The sequence below is a fragment of the Hirundo rustica genome, chromosome 19 (assembly GCF_015227805.2).
Source record: "Hirundo rustica isolate bHirRus1 chromosome 19, bHirRus1.pri.v3, whole genome shotgun sequence".
In the NCBI taxonomy this organism is placed as follows: Eukaryota; Metazoa; Chordata; class Aves; order Passeriformes; family Hirundinidae; genus Hirundo; species Hirundo rustica.
In genome coordinates this window covers 6262978-6283291 of record NC_053468.1, presented here as the reverse complement: position 1 = coordinate 6283291, position 20314 = coordinate 6262978, and the positions used below count along the sequence as shown (strand labels likewise).

Genomic DNA, 20314 nt, shown 5'->3' with positions numbered 1-20314 from the left:
GGTGGCCAGGTATCAGCCTGGCTCTGGTAGAGCTGTTTATTTCAGTGATTGGGACCATGGAACAAGAAAACAGGAAGCAGGAGCATATTTAGTTTGTCAAGTGAAATAATGATGATCGTCTCTTCCTAAACTTCTGCCTTTGTTGTAATTTGTGTGCTGTGTTTTTGAAGTTGAAAGGTCTCACTTTATTTATACTATAATAGTCTGTCCAGGTGAATGCAGCTGTGTTCAGTTCTGAGTGCGTGTTAAATTCATTTGTGGAGAAAAGAGTGAAGTGAAAGGTTAAATAACTTTGTAAATGCAGCTATAAAATGTTATTGACCACGTGGAGGTGGGGGAGGAAGAGGTGAAGGCTTGATTTTCAAAGGCATTTGTTTGAAATTTTTTACAATGGTGGAAGGGCAAGTGATCCCAGACTTGTGCAGCTGAGCCTGTGCGTGCAAACATCCAGCACTTTGGCAACTCTCAAAATTTTCCAGTGAAGAACTTTGGAAATCTTACCTTATTTTGAAAAATGCAAATCTTTGCTTAGTGAAAACTCCTCCCTCCCATCCAGAAATGTATTTCACCGCCCCCCCCCCCCTTTTTTTTTTTTTCTCCTGTCAGGGAAATGTTTACAGTAGCACGTGTTGAATATAAAGCGTTTTCCTCTGTTGCATTTAGTCTTTTGGTTGTTTTTCATAGCTGAGCCGGCTCAGCCGCCTTCTGCCTCTAGCAGTGGCAATTCTGATGATGCAATTCGATCCATTCTGCAACAAGCCCGACGGGAAATGGAGGCACAGCAGGCTGCCCTTGAACCTGCCTTAAAAACACCACCTCTATCTCAAGCTGACATTTCTATCCTGTCCCCCAAACTAGTGTCTACACCTGCAATGTCTTCGGTTTCCAGCTATTCTCCTTTGGCCATATCCCTGAAGAAACATTCATCTGTCACTGATTCCAGTATCTCTGCATTGCAGAACCTCTCTGGGCTCAAAAAGGAGCCTCAGGAGGCGCCTGTTTTAGAGCTTCATGGAATAAGTGATTCTGCCCAGGGTATGTTGAGGCATGTTAAAAATGAGTTGGGACGTGGTGGTGTTTGGAAGGACCATTGGTGGAATACTGTGCAGCATGAGAGAAGAAATGCAGCTCTTCCCGAAGATATAAAAGTTGAGGAAGCCAGTGGTGGAAAAGAAAAGGTCAGCAATCAGACTAGGCCAGATCGTAGCCAGCTCCAAGGACCGTCTTCTTCCGAGTATTGGAAAGAGTGGCCAAACGCGGAATCTCCGTACTCGCAGAGTTCTGAATTGAGCATGACTGGGGCGAGTCGCAGTGAGACACCACAAAATAGCCCCCTCCCTTCATCCCCTATCGTGTCCTTGTCCAAGCCATCCAAACCTTCGGTTCCTCCACTGACACCCGAGCAGTATGAGATTTATATGTACCAGGAGGTGGATACGATAGAGCTAACGCGGCAGGTCAAGGAAAAGCTAGCAAAGAATGGCATCTGCCAAAGGATCTTTGGGGAAAAGGTAAAGAAGTGGTTCTCTCTCTTGTTTCACCAGTGTTGTGATTGTGCCCTCAGCTCCTTACCCGGGTGCAGAGCCCAGAGGGGGACGTGCCACGGGTGTCCTGTGGAAAAAATGCTTTTGCTCCGTGTGTGAAGTGTTTCAAAACGAAGCTCACAAAGTATTAGATTCCCTGTGTGGTAGGAATTGCAGGGGCTTTTACGCAGGGATTGGCTTCAGCCACTTGGAATTAGGAATGGGGCCCCGGGTTTAGAAAAGTTGAAAGCTGAAGCAAACGTTGCTGAGACTCAATATTTCATGCTTAATGTAATGAATTCATGGAATATTTGAGTAATACCATTGTCACCACTGGAGAGCCTTAACTTCGTTATAAGCGAAGATTATGGACACGAGAGCATTTTTCCTTTTCCGTTATTATTTGGAAATGTGCACGAGGGCATTAAAACAAACACACGGAAAATCCCCTAACTCTCCTTAGTCTGAAGTCAAGAATTCCAAGTCATTTCTAATACCTGGTGCTCAGTACCTCAGTGTGCTCTGAGATGTTTTTGGGCTATGTTTGATTACAGATAAGGCTCCCTGAAGTTCTCACACTGTGAGCCCTAAGCACGGAGCATGTGGGATTTTGAGGGTCCCTAACCACCAGAAAACCCCTCCTAGGCTGTAAAAACTGTTGGACATTTGTTGTTTCTTCTTCCTATAAAGAATTGAATCAATATAAAAGTGTAATAGGACCTGGCATCGCGCTATTACCTTCTCGCTAAGATACAAAATGAAAAGTCTGACCTCTCAGGGTCTTTAAAGATCCCATGGCAGCTTTCATTAAGTATGATTTTTAACTCTTGTACCTGTGCTGAATTCTAGGCAAGTAATTGCATTCTGCCTGTCTGAAATTCTGCGCCCCCACCTCCACCCGCTGCAGTCAGCTGTATTCTTAAATATTTACTTATGTGGAGGAGCTGCTGCTACAGGTGAAAATGCACATCGTTATAATTCATCCCCCAAAAATCAACCAAATATAGGCCTAGTCTCAAAAGTCCCAATTATTTTTGTTGGAGAACAAAATACATGCCAGTCATTGCCTGTTTCATCTGCCTGTGTGTGCCTGGACTCGGTGTTTTTCCTGTTAAAACTGATGAAACTGTTTGACACAAAATATGAAAAGCATGCAAATCCCTCACCGGGCTGCTGCCACCCAAATCCTGCAGGAAAAAAACCCACCTTCCTTCAGAAGGCAACACAGCAGGAAGAAAAGCATTTCCATCCAAGTATCCACAGAAAGCAGTTTTTATGATTGTCCAATTTTTACAGTTTTGATGATTGTCCATATACAAACAATTAGAGCCATACAGTAAAGGAAACCAAAATGACTTAAACTCCCCCCGTTTCCACTGCCAGTGTGTTAACGTGCCGTTCTTGGTTGCTTCACTTCAGGTATTGGGGCTGTCCCAAGGAAGTGTCAGTGACATGCTCTCCAGGCCAAAGCCATGGAGCAAATTGACCCAAAAAGGCCGAGAACCATTTATTCGTATGCAGCTCTGGTTGAATGGTGAGCTGGGACAGTGTGTCCTGCCCGCACAAGGGCAGCAACAAGGACAAGGTAATTAAAATTCCACTATGTTGTTTGAGTTGAGGAGGAGGAGGAGATTTTTTTTTTCCTTTTTTTTTTTTTTTTTTTTCTATTTTCTGTATTTTTTTTTTATTATTATTTTTAAATTTGCAGTAAGCCAGCCTTGCACCAGTGCTGGTCCAGGCGTTATGGAAGTGGCACCATCCACCCTGGCAGCCCAGCCAGTCCCTAAGGGGACGTGCTGGGAACGTTTACAAAAGTTTATGTGTAATTGATAAGCAGCAGTTATCAAGTTCCTCATTAGGGTGATATTATCTAGGCATGAATATGACACGCAATCCCAAAAATTTTGGCCAAAGAGCTGGAAAATGTTGCGCGCTGTTTCCTAGGGTTGCACAGGGGATTTGGATTGTTCCAGGGAGAATATTGATTGCTGTCTCAGGAGGTGAGCTGGAAAACTAAGCTTTAAAGGGGAAATGCTGGGTTGCAATGACACTTTTATGGTGGCTGTCTCTTCCCCTAATACCTACTGACACAGAAAAGCCAGGCTGGAGCCCGGCCTGGGCTGTACCTTTCTGTGCCATGAGTTAACTGAGCAGCGAGCCCTTGCCGAGATCAGCACTTTGCTATTTGTTGAGCCTGCTTACTGTTTAGTTTGTGGTTTGGCATCTCCTTTTATTGTTCCCTGATTTTCCTCTCCTCTCTTATCTAGTCCTTCACTCTGTGACATCATTACAGGATTCCCTACAGCAGGGATGTGCAAGCTCAGGTAATCAGCTGGTTTCAATGATTTGCTCTGAAATAATTCTCTGTGCTTTTGTTGCGTTTGCTTTGATGCTGAGAGGTTTCTCACGTTTTGTTGTATCATACAGGAGTCCCTTCAGTTTGTTGGGTTTTCTTTATTATTAATGCAGTTAATTCCTCCTTCTCTCCTTGTTGCTATGGCAGATGTAGGGAGCACACACATTTAGCTGCATATATTAGGTAAAGAGACTCTGTCTGATCTTAGAGATCATTGGCTCTGTGAGGGTTTTTTTTTTTGCCATAGTTCAGCTTATCAATGTGACATGTGACAATGGCTGTAAAACAAGCCCTTGGTTTGTAATGTGATCCACATACTCCAGCTGCCTCACTCGGTGGTAGGTTTTTTTCCACTCTCCTTTGCACAAAATCTGCTTTGTTAATCCGAAGGTGGGGAACAGACCACGTTACGTCTTTTTCAAGCTTCATTGAATAGTCCCAGCTGATGTGTTTTTTTTTTCCCCCCTCCTTTCCATTTGCAAAAAAAAAATAAAATAAATAAAAAAGCAGATGCAGCGAAGCTGAGTGTCAGGGAAGTGAGTGGCTTTTGAGATGGTCACAGGATAGGAGGGAGGCTGGGACAGGAGAGAACAGCTGTGTTCCTGCTGTTAGATACCAAACTCTACCCACACAGCCTCTTTACCAATGAAATGCTTCACTGACGTAAAACACTCCAGAAAAATACCCATGCCCTGCTTTGTGCTTAGAGCCAGTGCCCCGTGTTGGGGAATTGCTGCATTTCAGGGCGCAGACAGGGATGGGTTGTGCTCTTCTTTCACCTTTCTGTTATTCTGAAATGCTCCTTTTTTTTCTGCAGCTCGCTGGCTTTACTCTAAATATCCAAACCAAAGTGATTTTTTTCTCTATTCTGGGGAAACTATTTTGCATTCTAAAAGATTTTACTAGAAGAAAATTCGTGATGATATTCTGTCCACGTTTTTTCTTAAGTAGAACAGTTGAAAATAAATATATAAAAGAAAAAAAAAAAAAATGCCCCCAGTAAAAACAAGCCATGGAAACAAAACCAAAATGGGAGAAAATTATTTGCAATCATAGGGCTATTGTTACTTATAGCCAAGCATTTAGGGAACATGGAAATTTCCTGTGATGGTTCATTAAAAACATGCCATTGAGTACTTTTTTTTTTGTGGCATCAATGCCGTGCAAGAGTGTCACAGTTACAAACGCCTGAGACGGCGTGGAAAATATGAGTAATTAATTGTAGCCATTTTAGGGGGAATTCGAAATCAGAAGAGCTGGGAAATGCTGCATTGTTATTGCTAATCTTCATATTTATGACTAACTCTAATTATAAAAGAGGGAAAGACAAGCCCATAGTATTAAAATCCGACCACCTTCTGGATTCCCGGGGGGATCTCTGGGAGCTGAATGTGATTTCCTTCAGGAAGTTCGGTTTTGCTGCCGGGATGTTTTGTTCCCTCCCACACTCCCAGCGTCGTTTGTCAGTTCCTGCCCTTGAGCTAATATTTTGTGAGGTGACACGTTCCTATCAGCTAATAAAATCATGTTATTGATGATTGTCCTCCTTCATTCCTTAAAGCTGACTTACAAATGAGAAAATGGGCTCCTGCCCTTTTCTACCTCCTCTCGGAAGGATTAAAAATAGAATTGTTGTACAAAATGTTCTTTTCTTGGTGCCTTTCTCTGTGTGAAGGAATAAGGAAGGTTGTGACACCAGGCAGAACAAAAAGAGCAAAAACCCAGTTATTTGAATGAGGAAGGGCAGTTTGGTAATTTCCTTTTATTAGCAGCTGTTCTGTAATTAAAAATGCAGCAAACAGTTTGGAAAAGGTAATAATAATTATGCATTTGTGAAAGATCCATCACTCCAGGGCAGGGAGGAAAAAAAAAAGAGAGAGACAGCTCCAATTTTCTGGTCTTCTGAGACATTTCCCAGGAAAATCAAGGCAGAGAAGGTTGCATACTTGTAATTTTAAAACAGGAATTAATCAGAACAGTTTTGAAACGAGGAAAGGTCTGGAGCCTTTTCCATGTAATATAATTGGCTTGGAACTTGTTGAATGCATAAAGGGAAAGAAGTGAAATTAAACTAATACACTCAGTGGCTCCTGAGTGCTTTGCCAAGATGGTCTTCAGTGTACAGAGTGTCAACATGCATAGTAACGACTCAAACTTTTATTAGCTGGGAGTATTTTCATTACTGTTTGGCTCTATGCTATCAAACTAGCAAAGTTTCTGGATTTCCGAGCCAGTTAGTTACACTTCTGGATCATGAGGTTTTGATTTACGCCTCATTCATGAAAATCTCACCTTTTGTCTGGTAATTTTCCATTTTCATGTGTGGACGGATGGGCCCATCGGTGTTTTATATAATGAATGGATAAACATATATTTATGTGTGTGTTGGGATAGCAAAGAGAAGCCAGGCTTGGTTTTCTTCTTTGTAAGCTGTATTAGTGAAATTTATAAAAAACAGCCTATACCAAAATGGCAGACAGGTAGAGACCTGTATTTTCTGCCTGTGAGCTTTCCTCCAGGCTTGGTGATTTTGTGCAAGTTTCAGGGAACATGTTTCACACAAAAATGGTGTCTGTACCCTAGGTGGTCAAAAATAGTATTGCTGTGCCTTTTCTAACATTTTTTCCTCTGTATTTCTTTCCACCTAAATGCTCTAATGCCCTTGGGTAAATCTGCCTTTTTAATGATTTATGTGTCAAAAGCATGGACCAAATCACATGGAAAAAAAAAAGTTGAATTAGTGTCACCCAACTGCATCAGCATTTTTTCATGATGAATTTGGCCCTTATTTAGTTGCATTACTGCTGATGGGAGCCGGGCTGGGTTTGAACAGTTGCCATGTGCCAAGAGAAGGCTCAGATATTTTTCTAAATACTTGTATTGTGCGCAGCTTTTATTAGTTGGTTTTATTTTGGGGGCTTGTGCTGAGTATCTATAGGAGATTGAGACAGTTTCCTTTCTGGTGCCGTTGATTCCGTGGCTGCTCGCAGGAAAGCAGAGTTTTTACCCTCACTTTTTTCTTTATCCTCTGTGAAGGACATACACTCTCTATATACTACATTAAAGGCTTGCAAATACTCAGTGGGAAGAAGACGTGCCTTTTTGGTGTGTGTTTCTGTAAGGGTCGTCTTATGACCTAATGTGGAAATCTTCATTTGCCGATACAGCTGCGGGTGATCTCAGGGGATTTTGAATTTCCCTTTTGTTTGTCTTCCTTTCTGGGTATCATCCATCATTCCTAACCTCATGCTGCTTAGCAATAGTAACGCTCATGGGAGTTGAAGAAAGGATTATAGCAGCATAAAATGGGGAGCTAATTAGAGCTTGTTTCAAAATCAGAATCTAGCTTGAGATAATTGCGTATTATCTGGTGATTTAAAAGCGCGAGATCTACTGTATTTAGATCAACTAAAATATGCATAAAAGCTTTCTTTTCAAAACAAAGCATTTGTAACAACGGGGAGATGACTTCTTATGATCCCTTGGGAGCGCGAATCGGAAAAACCTCAGGATGGTTTAGTGTTGTTGTGATATTACCAGAGAGATCGGGGTGTGATGGCAAAGCCATTTATTTATGTAGTACAGATTCCTGTAACATTTGCCAGTACAGAAGCTGCTGAGTGGGCAGGTAGTTAACTGTGTGCTGGGTGGATATTCCCATTTTCCTGATACCACAAGAATTCTGTCACGTTGGCTGCTCTGGGAGAAACAAAGTAGGGCGAGAGCGTGGTTCAGGCTGGCAGCCCAAATTTGGGAATGCCATCCTGATGCACTTCTGGGAAGAGCTCAGTAGCTTTGTGGTGGCAAAGGAGAAGCTCTTACCCCCATTTCCCTGTGTTTTATCATCTTTTCTTGCATTGTTCTGGTTTGTTTGGGTGGGCAGAGCTGAATCCTTACACTGTGACATCACCAAAGTGATCAGTGCAGTGATGCTGACAGACCTCCCTGAATTGGAGCTGGTTTCTGTTGTTGAATCAGAAAAAAAAAAGAAAAAAAAAGAGATGGTTTTGCAGTCATTTGCTGGCATTCCAGGTTAATAAAAATGTATGACATGAAATGTTTGTGGTTAATGTAGTCTGTGAAATGGAAGAGAAGGGAGATCACATGCCTCAGACAGCCGACTGCAGGAATTCCTTGCAGAGATGTTTTGTGTTTGATAACCACTTATTGAGTCTTGGACTTGGGAAAGCTGTGGCCTTTTGTGCTAGGTGCAAATGTGGTTTTAAAGTTCAGAGCTGAATAACTAGGTCAAAGAGTTACCTTCATGCTTATCCCTGGAGCACCCTGGCACATCCTGGTGAAGTTTCCACGTTCTTTCTGTGTGGTTTGGGATTGGGCTCAGGAGCAGTTGTCCGTGGCTGTCTTGATTTCAAACCATAGGGTATCAGTTGGCTCCTCGTAAGGGCAGCTGTTGTAATCTGTCTGTAACGTGTGTGATCATCTTCTGTGCCATTTCCCTGACATTTGGACCATGAAAACTTCCCTGGCAGCCTTTCTGGTATCAATAAAACCAGGAGAATCGCTGTCAGGGCACCTCACTGGGACCTGGGAATGCAGCATGAAGTCAGTGCCTCCAGTTGATTCTGAACATAACCCTGGCTCTGATTCCTGGCCATCAGCTGGACATTCCCGTTTCCTGCTGAGGCCTGTCCTGCCCAGGCTGCCTCCCACGGCCCTGCTCCTTTTCCATCAGTGATGCTTTACAAATAGTCAGTATTTGTGGAGAAATTCCTCTCCTGGTTCTATCCTTCTCTGTCCATGGAACCACCCAGTGATTAAATTTGCAGAAGACGACCCTGTCCTTACTGTGCTCACGGCTTTGCTGTTACAGAAGGGCTAAAGTACAAAATGAGGGAGTGAACACTGTTTTCTAGGCAGATACTCCTTGTGACTCAAATACAGTGTTCATGTTAATACAGCAAAGAGAAGACCTGTGCTGCATTCTGAAGGCAAATTTAATTCACTCCAAAGTGCAGGTATGGACTCCTGGCATTTGTTTTGGAGAAGTTACCCAGTCAAGTTGCAGCTGTGTTTTGTTTCTGTGGTTAATTTGGGAATGTGGGTCCTTGACGCTCGCTCCCCCTTAGTGTGAGATCCCCAAGCAAGGAGTTCAGGGGTGGCTCTGCAGAGCACTGAGCCAGGCACAGCAATGCCTTAGCCTTAAAGTCTTTATTTCCAAAGAGCAGAATTAATAAATGAAAATGTTTTTTAAGCTGTGTGGGAAAAAAAAAACCTTTCCTGACCATTATTGCCTCAGGCTTCTCAGGTAGCTCACAGAGTAGCAGTTGGCATGAGAGTTACCGAAAAGGGGTTGTAGTTAGGGAGAGAAACCCATGGCCGTTGAGTAGTTGGAGCTCTGTAAATTCCACTGTTGCTCATTTCATTACTTATTACTTCATCCCGTTAATTACCAGCATTTCCCTTCCCCTGTGCGTGCGCACTCGGAGACGCTCGGCCTCCCCTGGGGAGGGGCCCACACCCGCTGCCAGCTGCAAACCACAGAGGGGCCGGGTGGAAAGCGAGGAGCTGAGAGATGGGAAAGGCAAATTCCAGACCAAGCGGAGCAGCAGGGGCGCGGGAGCGAGGCCGGGGCTCTGGGGCTCCGGCGCGGGGAGGCCGAGCAGCTCCGGGCAGGGTCGGGAGCCGGGGTGACGGCCGGCTTCTGTCCCCCGTGGGCTGGCAGCTGCACAAGAGCTTGGAAAGGCACTTCTCCAAAGGGAGCAGATGATTCTCTGTTGGGGATAGAATGCTCTGGCAGCTGGCAGAAGCTCACGTTGGTCTTTTGGCTGCTGGTGGGGAAAGGAGGGAGGCTGCAGGTCCAGCCCCGTGGTCACTGGTGGGATGGAGATGGCCGCGGTACCCTCGGCCCACCCTGGGCAGCAGCCCAACTGCTGCTCAGAGAATTACCAAATGCGCCTCCACTGGATGAAAATTACCTTGCTTTCAATTCATAATGGGCTATTTTCCTCCCCAAATACTGGGGAAAAAGGTATGTGAGCACCAAATGTGCGGGTCGTTATTTCCGTCTTATAATTGGGATGGAAATCCTCTTCAGCCAGCAGCTCTGAAACAGGGAAATAAACAGCCTGTTCTGATTATATAGAGTTACATATTGCTTGATAGCAAATCATCCCCAAGATGAAAAAAGAAGAATATTACCAGAAAATTAATGTCTTCTAAGTTACCTTCCAGCCTGTCCTTTACATTAGGGTGTGAGAGAAACGTACGAATTTGTCTCACCTCATTTGATGCGTGTTGGAGGGTTTTTTAATTTGCCAACAACCTTCCAGAGAAACAGCAAATGAAAGAATCCAGTGATTATTCTAAATCTGATGAGAAATGCAACTTTCTTGGAAAACAAAGCAAAGTGGATTTGAGATCAAATTTAAATGAAAAGTGAAAAGAGAAAGATAGCCAATTAGAAAGCCAACGAAAGGAGAAAATACAATTACAACAAGAAATGTAAAATAGGCCCGATAGTACAAGTTCAGTATTTATACTTGTCAAAGATATTGCTGGTGGCGACTTGTCCCAGAATCACAGAATGATTTGGTTTGGGAGGGACCTTAAGGCTCATCCAGTCCCACCCCTGCCATGGACAAGGACACTTTTCCCTATCCCAGGTTGCTCCAAGCTCCGTCCAACCTGACCTGGAACATTTCCAGGCATGGGACAGCCACAGCTTCTCTGGGCACCCTGTGCCAGGACCTCCCCACCCTCCAGGGCAGAATTCCTCCCCAGCATCCCATCCATCCCTGCCCTGTGGCAGTGGGAAGCCATTCCCCCATTGTTCTGCCCCTGTAAAAGCATCTTTCTGTGTTTTCTGGCATGAGGTGTCTCCTTCTGGTCTCGTCTCCAGAGCCATCTCCCTTTTCTTGCTGCTTTCTGAGGGACCCTGGGATGGTGTGAGATTGACCACGGTGTAACCACAGCTGTGGTTAGTGTTTATTTCTCTGGTTTACCCCTCTGGAACTTGGGTCCTAAAAATAGTGCAAGTTTGAACTGGCAGATGTTTCATTTGTCCTTTACGAGAGGACCAAAATTAGCCTCTCATTTGGCACCTAAATAAAGCAACTTAACTGCTTTTATGCAAACTTTGCAATTACTGTCTATTGAAGTTGCAACATTTTGTTGTGTTTGATGGGGAAGGGCGTTATGTAAGCCACACCAGCACCTAAAAAGCCACCAGACCTTGAAAAAGAGAGGACGAACATGAACGAGCCCAACTGGTTTTTCTGGGGGGGTCTGATTCGGGTGATTGGTTATTTCTTTTTTACTTTTTTTGATCCAAGACAGGTGTTTTCCCTAATGAAGGTTTCATTAAAAAAAAAAAAAAAAAGAAAAAGGCAAAAGTACCTTGGAAATGCTCAGAGAGCTGTCTATTGTAAAGGGAAAAACACTAATAAAAGGACAGCAATGGTTTCTCTAATTTTCAGAGAAAAATCTGCACGGAATGCCTGAAGCTGGGTTAGCAGTGGGACTCCCCAGGGGCAACAGAAAGATGTTATAATCAATTACCACATCATAACACTGATGTATGATAATTACTGAGTGTTCCTCCTGAGATAGTGCAGCATTTGGCTGGGATGCGGCTCTTTCATGGTCCACTGCCTGATTAATATGCAAATAATAGGCTGATTGCATGATGAATGCAGAAAATGAGTTCGCTGATAACGTGAGCACCGAAGCGGGAAGATGATAAATTACTTTTACTGACTGTCCTACATTAAGTACCCTTTCTCAACAATTTTATCACAAATTAAGTAAAGCAGTATGGAGAGATTATGAGGATGTGTAAAATAATGTACCTTAATAGCTTTTATAATATTGTTGCCTACAATGTAAATGTCATTTTGTTTCAGCACTTTCCCCAGCACTCCTCCAAAAAGGAGGATCTTTAGTGCAGCACTGCTCAGGGTCAGTTTCTCTCTCTGCTGAGAGTGGGAGATGGGAGTTCTCTGAAGGAAAGGGAAGGAAAGGGAAGGAAAGGGAAGGAAAGGGAAGGAAAGGGAAGGAAAGGGAAGGAAAGGGAAGGAAAGGGAAGGAAAGGGAAGGAAAGGAAAGGAAAGGAAAGGAAAGGAAAGGAAAGGAAAGGAAAGGAAAGGAAAGGAAAGGAAAGGAAAGGAAAGGAAAGGAAAGGAAAGGAAGGAAAGGAAAGAAAGGAAAGGAAAGGAAAGGAAAGGAAAGGAAAGGAATCATTAGCCTGGGATCCATCCCATATGGACATAGCCCATGGCAAGGGAATGTCCACATTGTTTACTGGGAGATCTCTCTAAATGCAATGCACAGTGCACATATGCATCCTGCTGCAGCCTCTGCTGCGGAGCAGTCACGAGGTTCAAATCTCCAAGGAGGGTGTGGAAATACCTTCACACTCAGGCTCCTGACACAGGAGGACAAGACACAGTCATAAAATTGGTGCCACGTTCAGGCAAGTCTGTTTAACACATCAAATCACAACATCAGCAAGTTAACAAACACACCACAAACTGCAGCAGAACCTCCTCGCGGAGGCTCTCGCTCTGTTTTCCAAAAGGTATTGTGCACGCGTTTGTCTTGATTATACTAAAACTATAACACCGTGGGGTTGTGGCATCTTGATTGATTGCTTCCATGACATATTTGTTTTAGCGTTCAGAAAATCCTTAATAAAGCGTCTGCACACAAGCTGGTTTAATAATAAGGTTATTGAAAATATTTTCCAGCAGTTATTTCTAAATATTGATTTCCAGCTAAGTTGCGGAAACACAGAAAGATCTGAATATTAAGTAAAGGTTGGCAGAGTAGAGCAATGTCTTTTAAAGCAGCCATGATTCTGTCATTAATCACCTAATTTAAAATATGGTGTATTTTTAGAAAGGGTTTTATTACTGGTTAAGGGTGATCTGTAAAACCAAAGAATTATAATTCACTTTTCAATGCCAAGATCCTACTTTTGGCTCAGGAATCATAAAATCATAGGATGATTTGGGGCTGTTGGCCTGACCTGGGCATTGCTCTGATGTTTTCAACTCTGTGTCTAAATCTAGCTAAAAAGTTGTTGTGTTTCCCCAGATTTTTTCCACATTTTAATATAAAGTAGTGCTTGGGGTTACAGAGGCCTCATCTTTCCCCCAGGCTATTGCAAAAATGTCCCTTAATTCTTCTCCTCTACGGGTTTTCTCCTGGAGTGTGGTTGTGTCAGGGCTTGGTGTGTCTGCTCCAAAGTCAGATCTCAGGACAAATTGCACTTAAACTGACTGGCTCCAGTCGTATCTTCCTGCACAAGATTCCAGACATCCTTTGGAGCAGTCTGTACTCCCCAGTCCTCCTAACTTGTCTGATGGTTTCACTTTATGTAGCCTTAAAATAGGTCTTGGTGTAGCTTTGGGCACAACAGCGGGGTTTGTAGAACTCGGAGGCGTTTGTGGCTGCGGGTTTCTTCGAGGGAGAATTGGTTGCCCAACTTCTCCAAGTACTTTTAAACATCCAGCTGTAAATCTCTCCTCATGAGTCTATCACCAGCTCCCATCTTCCGTGCTCTTTTCTCAACTTCATCTGGTTTCTCCTGCTATCCTTCTGCTTTCCGGGGCTGAAAACACATTTTTTTAATATACTAAAAAAATTATTGAAAATACAATTTGAATTTGTTTCGTGTAATCCTTCAGCAATACTCAAAAGCAGATTTCTTCCAGGTAATTTTAACATATACCCTGATTATTCAGTTTTATGTGCTCCTGATGTTTAACATACACTCATATGCAGATTGGGACCTTTATTTTTATGTTGCCCCAGTAATTGCAGAGTTAACCAAAGCTGGTTCCTCCCCTTGCCGTGCAGACACACGTCCATCTACATGCTTTCCTAAAGGGGTTTTTCCTTTGATCCCTCCCCCCATCCACATAAAACTTCCCTCTGAGCCAAGACCCAGAATAACATTTTCCCCAAAGTTACGACATTGGTGAAGCAAACAAACAAACAAACTCTCCACACTCGGGGTGGCGGCGACTCCAGCGAGCGCTCACCACTCCGACTGCGCGTACCTACGTATTTGACATCATTATCGATGCAAACTGCAGGGAGCTTTGTGCACTCCCTACATAGAGCCAGGGGAGTTTATAACTGTAGGGAGGATCATATTTTCACGAGCCACATTAATTTGCAAATTGTGACTAGGCAAGGTTCACTCACTCGGAGTAAATCCACCAAAAGCGCTACCTGGGAGAAGGCGCTTTCACGCGTGTTTTCTTTAATTAGGCAGAAGAGGGATGTGTTGCAGTGCTCTCCCACAAGTGCTGCAGTTTCATTACGTAGTTCAGGCTTGTGCTGCACCCACTGTTAGCGAGGAGAGTTGCTGTTTTGGTGCTTTAAAAGATTAACTTCAGAATGCTGATTTCTTCTCATCCCTGGCAGCGTCCAAGGCCAGGTTGGACAGGGCTTGGAGCAGCCTGGGATAGTGGAAGGTGTCCCTGCCCATGGCAGGGGGTGGAACCAGATGAGATTTACGATCCCTGCCAACCCAAACCATTCTGTGATTCTCTGATAAGACCCTGCAAAGGCAGCCATAGCTAAAGGTAAAATCAAATAGAAGGTTGGAGGGAAGAAATCTCTCCCTGAAATTTTTGCACCCTGGGTTGTCCTGGGGATGTTGATCAGCTGTGTGTGATCAGGCCCTGACTCTCAGGGCAGCGTTCACCAGGTTTTGGTCTACAAATTGCACAGAATGGGCAGCCTCATCATCGGGGAAACAGAGACTAATCCAGTCCCAGTGTGAGACACTTTGATCTCAGGCAACCTGCCAGGCCTGTTGTTGTCCATTAACTCATCTACATGAGGACGTAAATGCAGCCCTCAAGTACCAAATGCTCTTTTTAGAGGTTGCTGAGAAATCTCCTGTCCACGTTTGCCTGCTTTCATCTTGCTCACCGACGGGAGCGAGCAGATCCCGGGATGCTGCCAGCTCCCGCTGGATGTGCCCGTTCCCTCAGTTCCTCAGGAAGCTGCTTGGACTAGTTTGGCACAAACCTGCAGCCCGAGCTTTGGACAGTGGGAAAAGTGGTGCATGGAAGCAAGCGCCAGTGAAATCATGTTTGGGTTCTCATCAGAATGTCACAGAGTACCCTGTCATTTTGTTTTAGCAACTTGTCCTTCCAAATGCGCAGTTCGCCGTATGGCATGCCAGCAGTAAAAATGTCACTTACAATAATTACTTTTTGGTGAAAATGCTTGCTGACTTCCTACCTTCAAGCTGTTTTTTACACAGTGGGGAGATAATAAGAAATGACTTTATCCTGACTGCTCAAATGAACACTAAATGGAATTTAGGTTATTATTACTGCGGATAGAGGACTGTGTATTGAAATTTAAATAGTGGATCAGATAAACTACAGAGATTTGTCTCTGAAAATTACAGTGGATCCATTTTTTCAATCCACTTCGCTCTGAAACTGAAGGCAGCTGTTGTCTGCCTGCTGTCTTCAGAATATAATATTTTCCATAATCCTTTTAGAGGCCCCTGAATACTTCTTGTGTTTTGCATGGTCTTCCTCAACTTCGCCGTGTTCTGTGCCTCGTTCCCCGTGAGTCCTTTTGCAGTTTATTAGCTGAGCCTGTGTTAGCAGCAGAGGTTGGACAGTTTCTCTCCCAGCAGCTCCAGGAGCACCGGGTGTCTCCGAGGTGTGCTGGGAGGAGACCCTGAGAGCAGGCTTTTGGTTTACGCTCCCACATTCAGATGCTCTCGTTCAAATCCCTGAACTTTGGATTTACAAGTGGATGCAAAGTCAGTTTGCTGTCAGAGGTGAGGCAGGGTCTGAGCAAAAGCAGCAAACCTGCAGCTCTCAAAATGCATAGGAGAAGCTGCAGTGGAGGAATCTGCGTGTGCTGGCAGATGTGATGCCTCTGGGACTGGTGAAACCTTCTCTGTGTCTCAACACTGCTCCGTCATCTGAATGCCTCCTTGGAGGGGATACATCCAGCCCTGGTGTCAGGTCCTGTAGATGTCTCAGATCTTCTGGGGAGCTTGGAGCAGGTGGCACCTGCAGGTCTTTGCGTCCGAGATGTCCCGAGCTTCAGAAGGAACCTCCAGCTGAAGAGTGCTGTGGGTCTGAGCTGTGCTTCAGCACCGAGGGGGCTGTTGGATGCACCCTGTGGACTTGGGAAGAGTTCCTGGACATCGCAGAAATGATCCCTCTCAAGCAGTGCCCTGCGGTTCTGAACGTCCCTGGGTTCCTGCAGAGCTGGTGATGCTCGGGAGAGCTGCGGGAGAGGAGCCCTGCACAGCCTGGGACTCCTTCCACACCGCAGGGGCTGCTCAGGACCATGGCAGAACACCAGCAGAGCTGGCAGAGGGAGGGGCAGGCTGAGACTGTGCTGGGGGAAGTGTTCACTGGTGATTTGCAGGCTAGCCGTGGGATAGTCAAGCAGCTGAGCTCCCAGGATCCAGTGCTGGGGACCTGACCCCAGCATGGGGTGGGAAGTCTTGCAGAGGAATAAGAAAGTCAGGAAAACCACCTGTAATCTATGAACTGAGACCAGAACTCTTCATTTCAGACTTCCTCACATTTTCCAGAGCACTGCCGTGGCAGATGCTGTGGGGAAGGTGCAGGGGATGGATGGGACCAGAGCAGCATTTGGATTCATCCATTGTGCCAAGGGATGCAAGACCACAAAGGATTTTCTGTGTTTGTGTAATTAAGGCAGGGTTAGTTTGTTATGGTGCTCAACCGGGTTTGTAAAATACTCAGACCCCAGACCTGTTTGCAAAGTTAGTTCAGTTTTTTACCAGATAGCTCCTAAAGGGTGGGAAGGGAAAGGGCTGTGATGATGATTTGGGGCTTTATTGCAGTTAGATGATCATTCAAGCAGCAATTTTATATTGAGAGAATGGCATTTTAGAAGAAAACAGGAGTATCTGTGTAACGTTGACTTTGTTTCCGCTCAGTTATGCATCCTCATTTTAGACTGTGCATCCCTCTCCAGTATTGTAGGCAAAAACAGAAGGGAAGAATTTCCTGATTTAAGAATAAGTCCCGTGTGCTCTTCCAGGAGTGACGTGTCCCCAGGCAGGGAGAGCTGTGCTGGCAGACTGGATCAGGAGTATTTGTCCTTTTAGAGACACCTCCATTTGCCTCCAAAGGCTGGAAGCTCCCCTTCAGTGCAGGAGCATCGCTCTCTCTGAGCTCTTCTATCACCTGTGAGATAGCCAGTGTTGCTGTTTGGTTCTCTTCGTGTCTTGGCCATCAATGGGGCCCAGTTCCATTTGCCAAACATTTCAGCTTGCTGGACAATTTCTGCAGACATCACTTCTAGTACTTGATTTGCATTTTTGATCATTATTTTCCATGCTGCATATCTGAATGTACTCCTTAAAATCGCTTGGGAGGGCTTAACTTCCCTATACCCCAGACTATATTTTGAATTAATGATGTAAAAAGTGCTGGTAGAACCTTTCTCCTTTCACAACTGAGTTTTACTTGCATCTTCAAAAGTTTGGATGATTGATGCTGTCTTTGGGTGTTTAATGGCATTTGTCAGCACCAACCTGTAATTGTGCAGAAGTTACTTGGAGTTTTTTGTCATTTAAAACTGTCATGTTAAGCTGTGTCTTCATCACATGCAGGGTCTAGTGGTCACCATCATTCCATAAAGTCATTTTTGGGGACATCCTGTTTCCCCCAGCCTGTGTAAAGCTCAGGGCACTACTGATGTCTTTGGCAACCTGAAACTTAAAAATTTCCCAGGTTCTGCAAGGACCTTGTCACTGGTGATGCTCTTGATCTCTCCAGCTCTTCCAGCACCTCGTTTTTGACGCTTTGGAGCTTTTATTTCACATCTTACATTGGATGCAGGCTGTTGGAAAGCAAACCCTTTAAGTATAGCAAAGTTTACCTGGAATTTATTGAAGTAATTTCATCAAGAAATGGTGGCCGTGGAGTTTGCAGGTTGTTCTGTAATGCAGTTTTATTTTTATATCGACAAAATTGTCCTTTCCTCCTTAAACACCAATGTGAAAACATCCGGTGAATATTACTTCTAAGAAACTGGACTGCTCTTAAGTTGGTGTTATTCTTCAGAGCAGTCTGAGGTTAAAAAAGCAGAGCAGGTTTTAAAGAAATAAGCTTTCAACGTATTGTTTTCACTGGAAATGTTCAATTGCTGCTTTGGAAATCTTAATGTATATTTTTCAGATATCCTGAATTTGTGTCTTTGTCTTGTGAGGAACTTGAGAGAAATGAATACAGACAAATTATTTCATAAAACATGCGAAATGGCTGTGGATTGACAGTTAAATCTGGAATAGTGAATACAGTCAATTTTCCCCTTTGTTCTGTCAGCAGTCACTTGTACTCCAAATGTCTATTTAATTTTTAAAGTAGATTAACGGGAAATGTTTGCATTACTTGATTATTGAATTTACTTTCCCAAATAATGGATCTTTTCCTCAAATATTTATGTGATCTTGAAAATGCTTTTCCAGAAGGGAAAAATGCTAAAAATGAATGGGGAACATATTTTGAGTTATTTGTAGTACGTGTACATAATGTCTCGCCTGAAATCACTGTACACTTGCCTTTTGGTGGGGAAAAAAAAAGCAGTTTGTCATCTGTACTGCCTTCCAAAATTAGATTCAGATAATCCCACCTTTTGGAGTAAATGAGCAGCAGATTGGTCTTAAAAATGAAATTCAAGTAAGCTCTTGGTAAGTGATATAAAAAACAAGTAAGCTAATATGTGAGCAACAGAGAGCATCTCAGTGATAGATGATAACACAGATTACCTTTGTTGTGTTCATAATTAGGCTGGGCAGGGAAAGGAGAGGGAGAAGGAGGCATTAGGAAATGCTTTTGTTTAGTCCTGTTTGGTTGGGCTTGGTTTGGTTTTTGGTGGTTTTTTTGGATTTTTTTTTTTTAATTTTGTCTATTTTTTTTCCCCCTCCATGTGTGCGTGTGGCTCACCGTGCACGGGTGAGGAATTGTGTAGGAAATTTGCAGCTGCTCTAGTTATTCAGTAAGATTTGTATAAGCTGGCACAAGGGACAAAATTAGAGGGAAGTTGAACGAGTGCCGTGCAGTTTATTAGCTAGGCAGCCATAATTTTGACCTTGCTGTGGGTTAAAGGACACAGACCTGAGAAGAAATCTGTTTATCATGTAGGGAATTCATGCCATCCCTGACAGTGTACAGTGAGCAAGATGGATGATCTGCCAAATTGGTCCCTCGCATGGGTGAATCAGGGCAAATTTACAGTACGGTTCCTTTGCTGCTCCTGATACAGAAATAACATTTCCCAGGGTTTCTGTTCGGTTGTGTGATGACCCAGGGTGGGCAGAGAAAAGAAATAGGATTTGTAGGATCCCCTTTACCTTACAGATTTACATGCACCTCACTTTGCTTTCTGTCTGCCTCTTTTGCATCTCACATAAAGCACTAAGGAAAAAGTCAGATTTTTAGGTTTGAGAGAGCAGCTTCAAGTGAGTGTGTCAGGGAAGCTCTTGAATGCAGCCTGGGAAAGCTCCCGGGACCCTGAAGAACAGACACCATTATCCTCTGCACCCTGCTCCATCTGGGCCTGACTTTTCCTGTGGTAATATTTTCCTTCAGCATTTGGGATATGTTTCCCTGCTACACAGGCTTTGTGCTCTGGAATGATCTGACAATATTCTGCATAACAAACTCAAAACCCAGTGAGGTTTTCTGGCAGCCACTGCCTGATGGGACCTGAGAATCCTCTGTGGTGGCAGCTCAGAAAACTCTGGGCTCTGTTGGAGGGGCTGGGTTTGGATGGGGTCTGGCCTCCTCCTTGTGCAGCTGAGAGCTCTGTCAGCTTCCTGCAGACAGCTGGAGCCAAACCCACGGGTGTCTGAGGCTGGAATCCCTGTCATTAACCTTGGCAAGTAATGGGTGGGAGGCAGCAAGGAGGAGAGAATGGATGGAGAAGTTGCCTGTGCTCTTATCTCCTGGATTACTCTTGTAAACCACGTTGCCTACGTGTTGTTGCTTTAAAGAAGGTTCAGGCTGTACCCCTCAGATGTCTGGAATCTCTGAAAAAGCTCAGTCAGTACATTCTGTGAGAGATAAATTTATTGGGGGAAAACAAGGTTTTGTGCAGAACCCATTGTTGTTGGCAAATTAACAGATTGGGGAAGCTTGCTTTTAAACCAAGTGTCACAATAACAGATTTGGGTGTCTCCTGATCCACTCGCTATCTTTATGTTGGATTCTCAAACACTTTAATTAATACAACATAATTACAAACTGTATTTTCATCTTGTTATTTCTGGACAAAGAGAATTGCAAAAAAACGTGATGCGTGCAATAAGAAACAAAATGGAATCAATAACGCTCTCAAGATAGGGCATTGTATCAGTTGTAGAAAATCCCTCATTGATGGAACAAAATAGTGGCACAGTGAGTTTCTTACAAGTCACAGGAGGAGGTTTAAGCCAGTCTAGAGTGGT

The 20314-nt window shown here is 44.0% G+C and overlaps 1 protein-coding gene across 5 annotated transcripts in view; it reads left to right on the top strand.

Moving 5' to 3' along the window:
• CUX1 (cut like homeobox 1) overlaps positions 1-20314 on the top strand; it is a 267048-nt gene that overhangs the window by 199707 nt on the left and 47027 nt on the right. For 2 of the 5 annotated variants that reach the window (XM_040082720.2, XM_040082717.2), the window contains exons 18-20: positions 685-1511; positions 2943-3108; positions 3791-3847. The exons of 2 other annotated variants lie outside the window; for them this stretch is intronic. In XM_040082720.2, the coding sequence (XP_039938654.1) occupies positions 685-1511; positions 2943-3108; positions 3791-3847 (1050 nt within the window). The remainder of the gene's footprint in view (positions 1-684; positions 1512-2942; positions 3109-3790; positions 3848-20314) is intronic. One more of the 5 variants, XM_040082718.2, reaches the window with a different exon arrangement.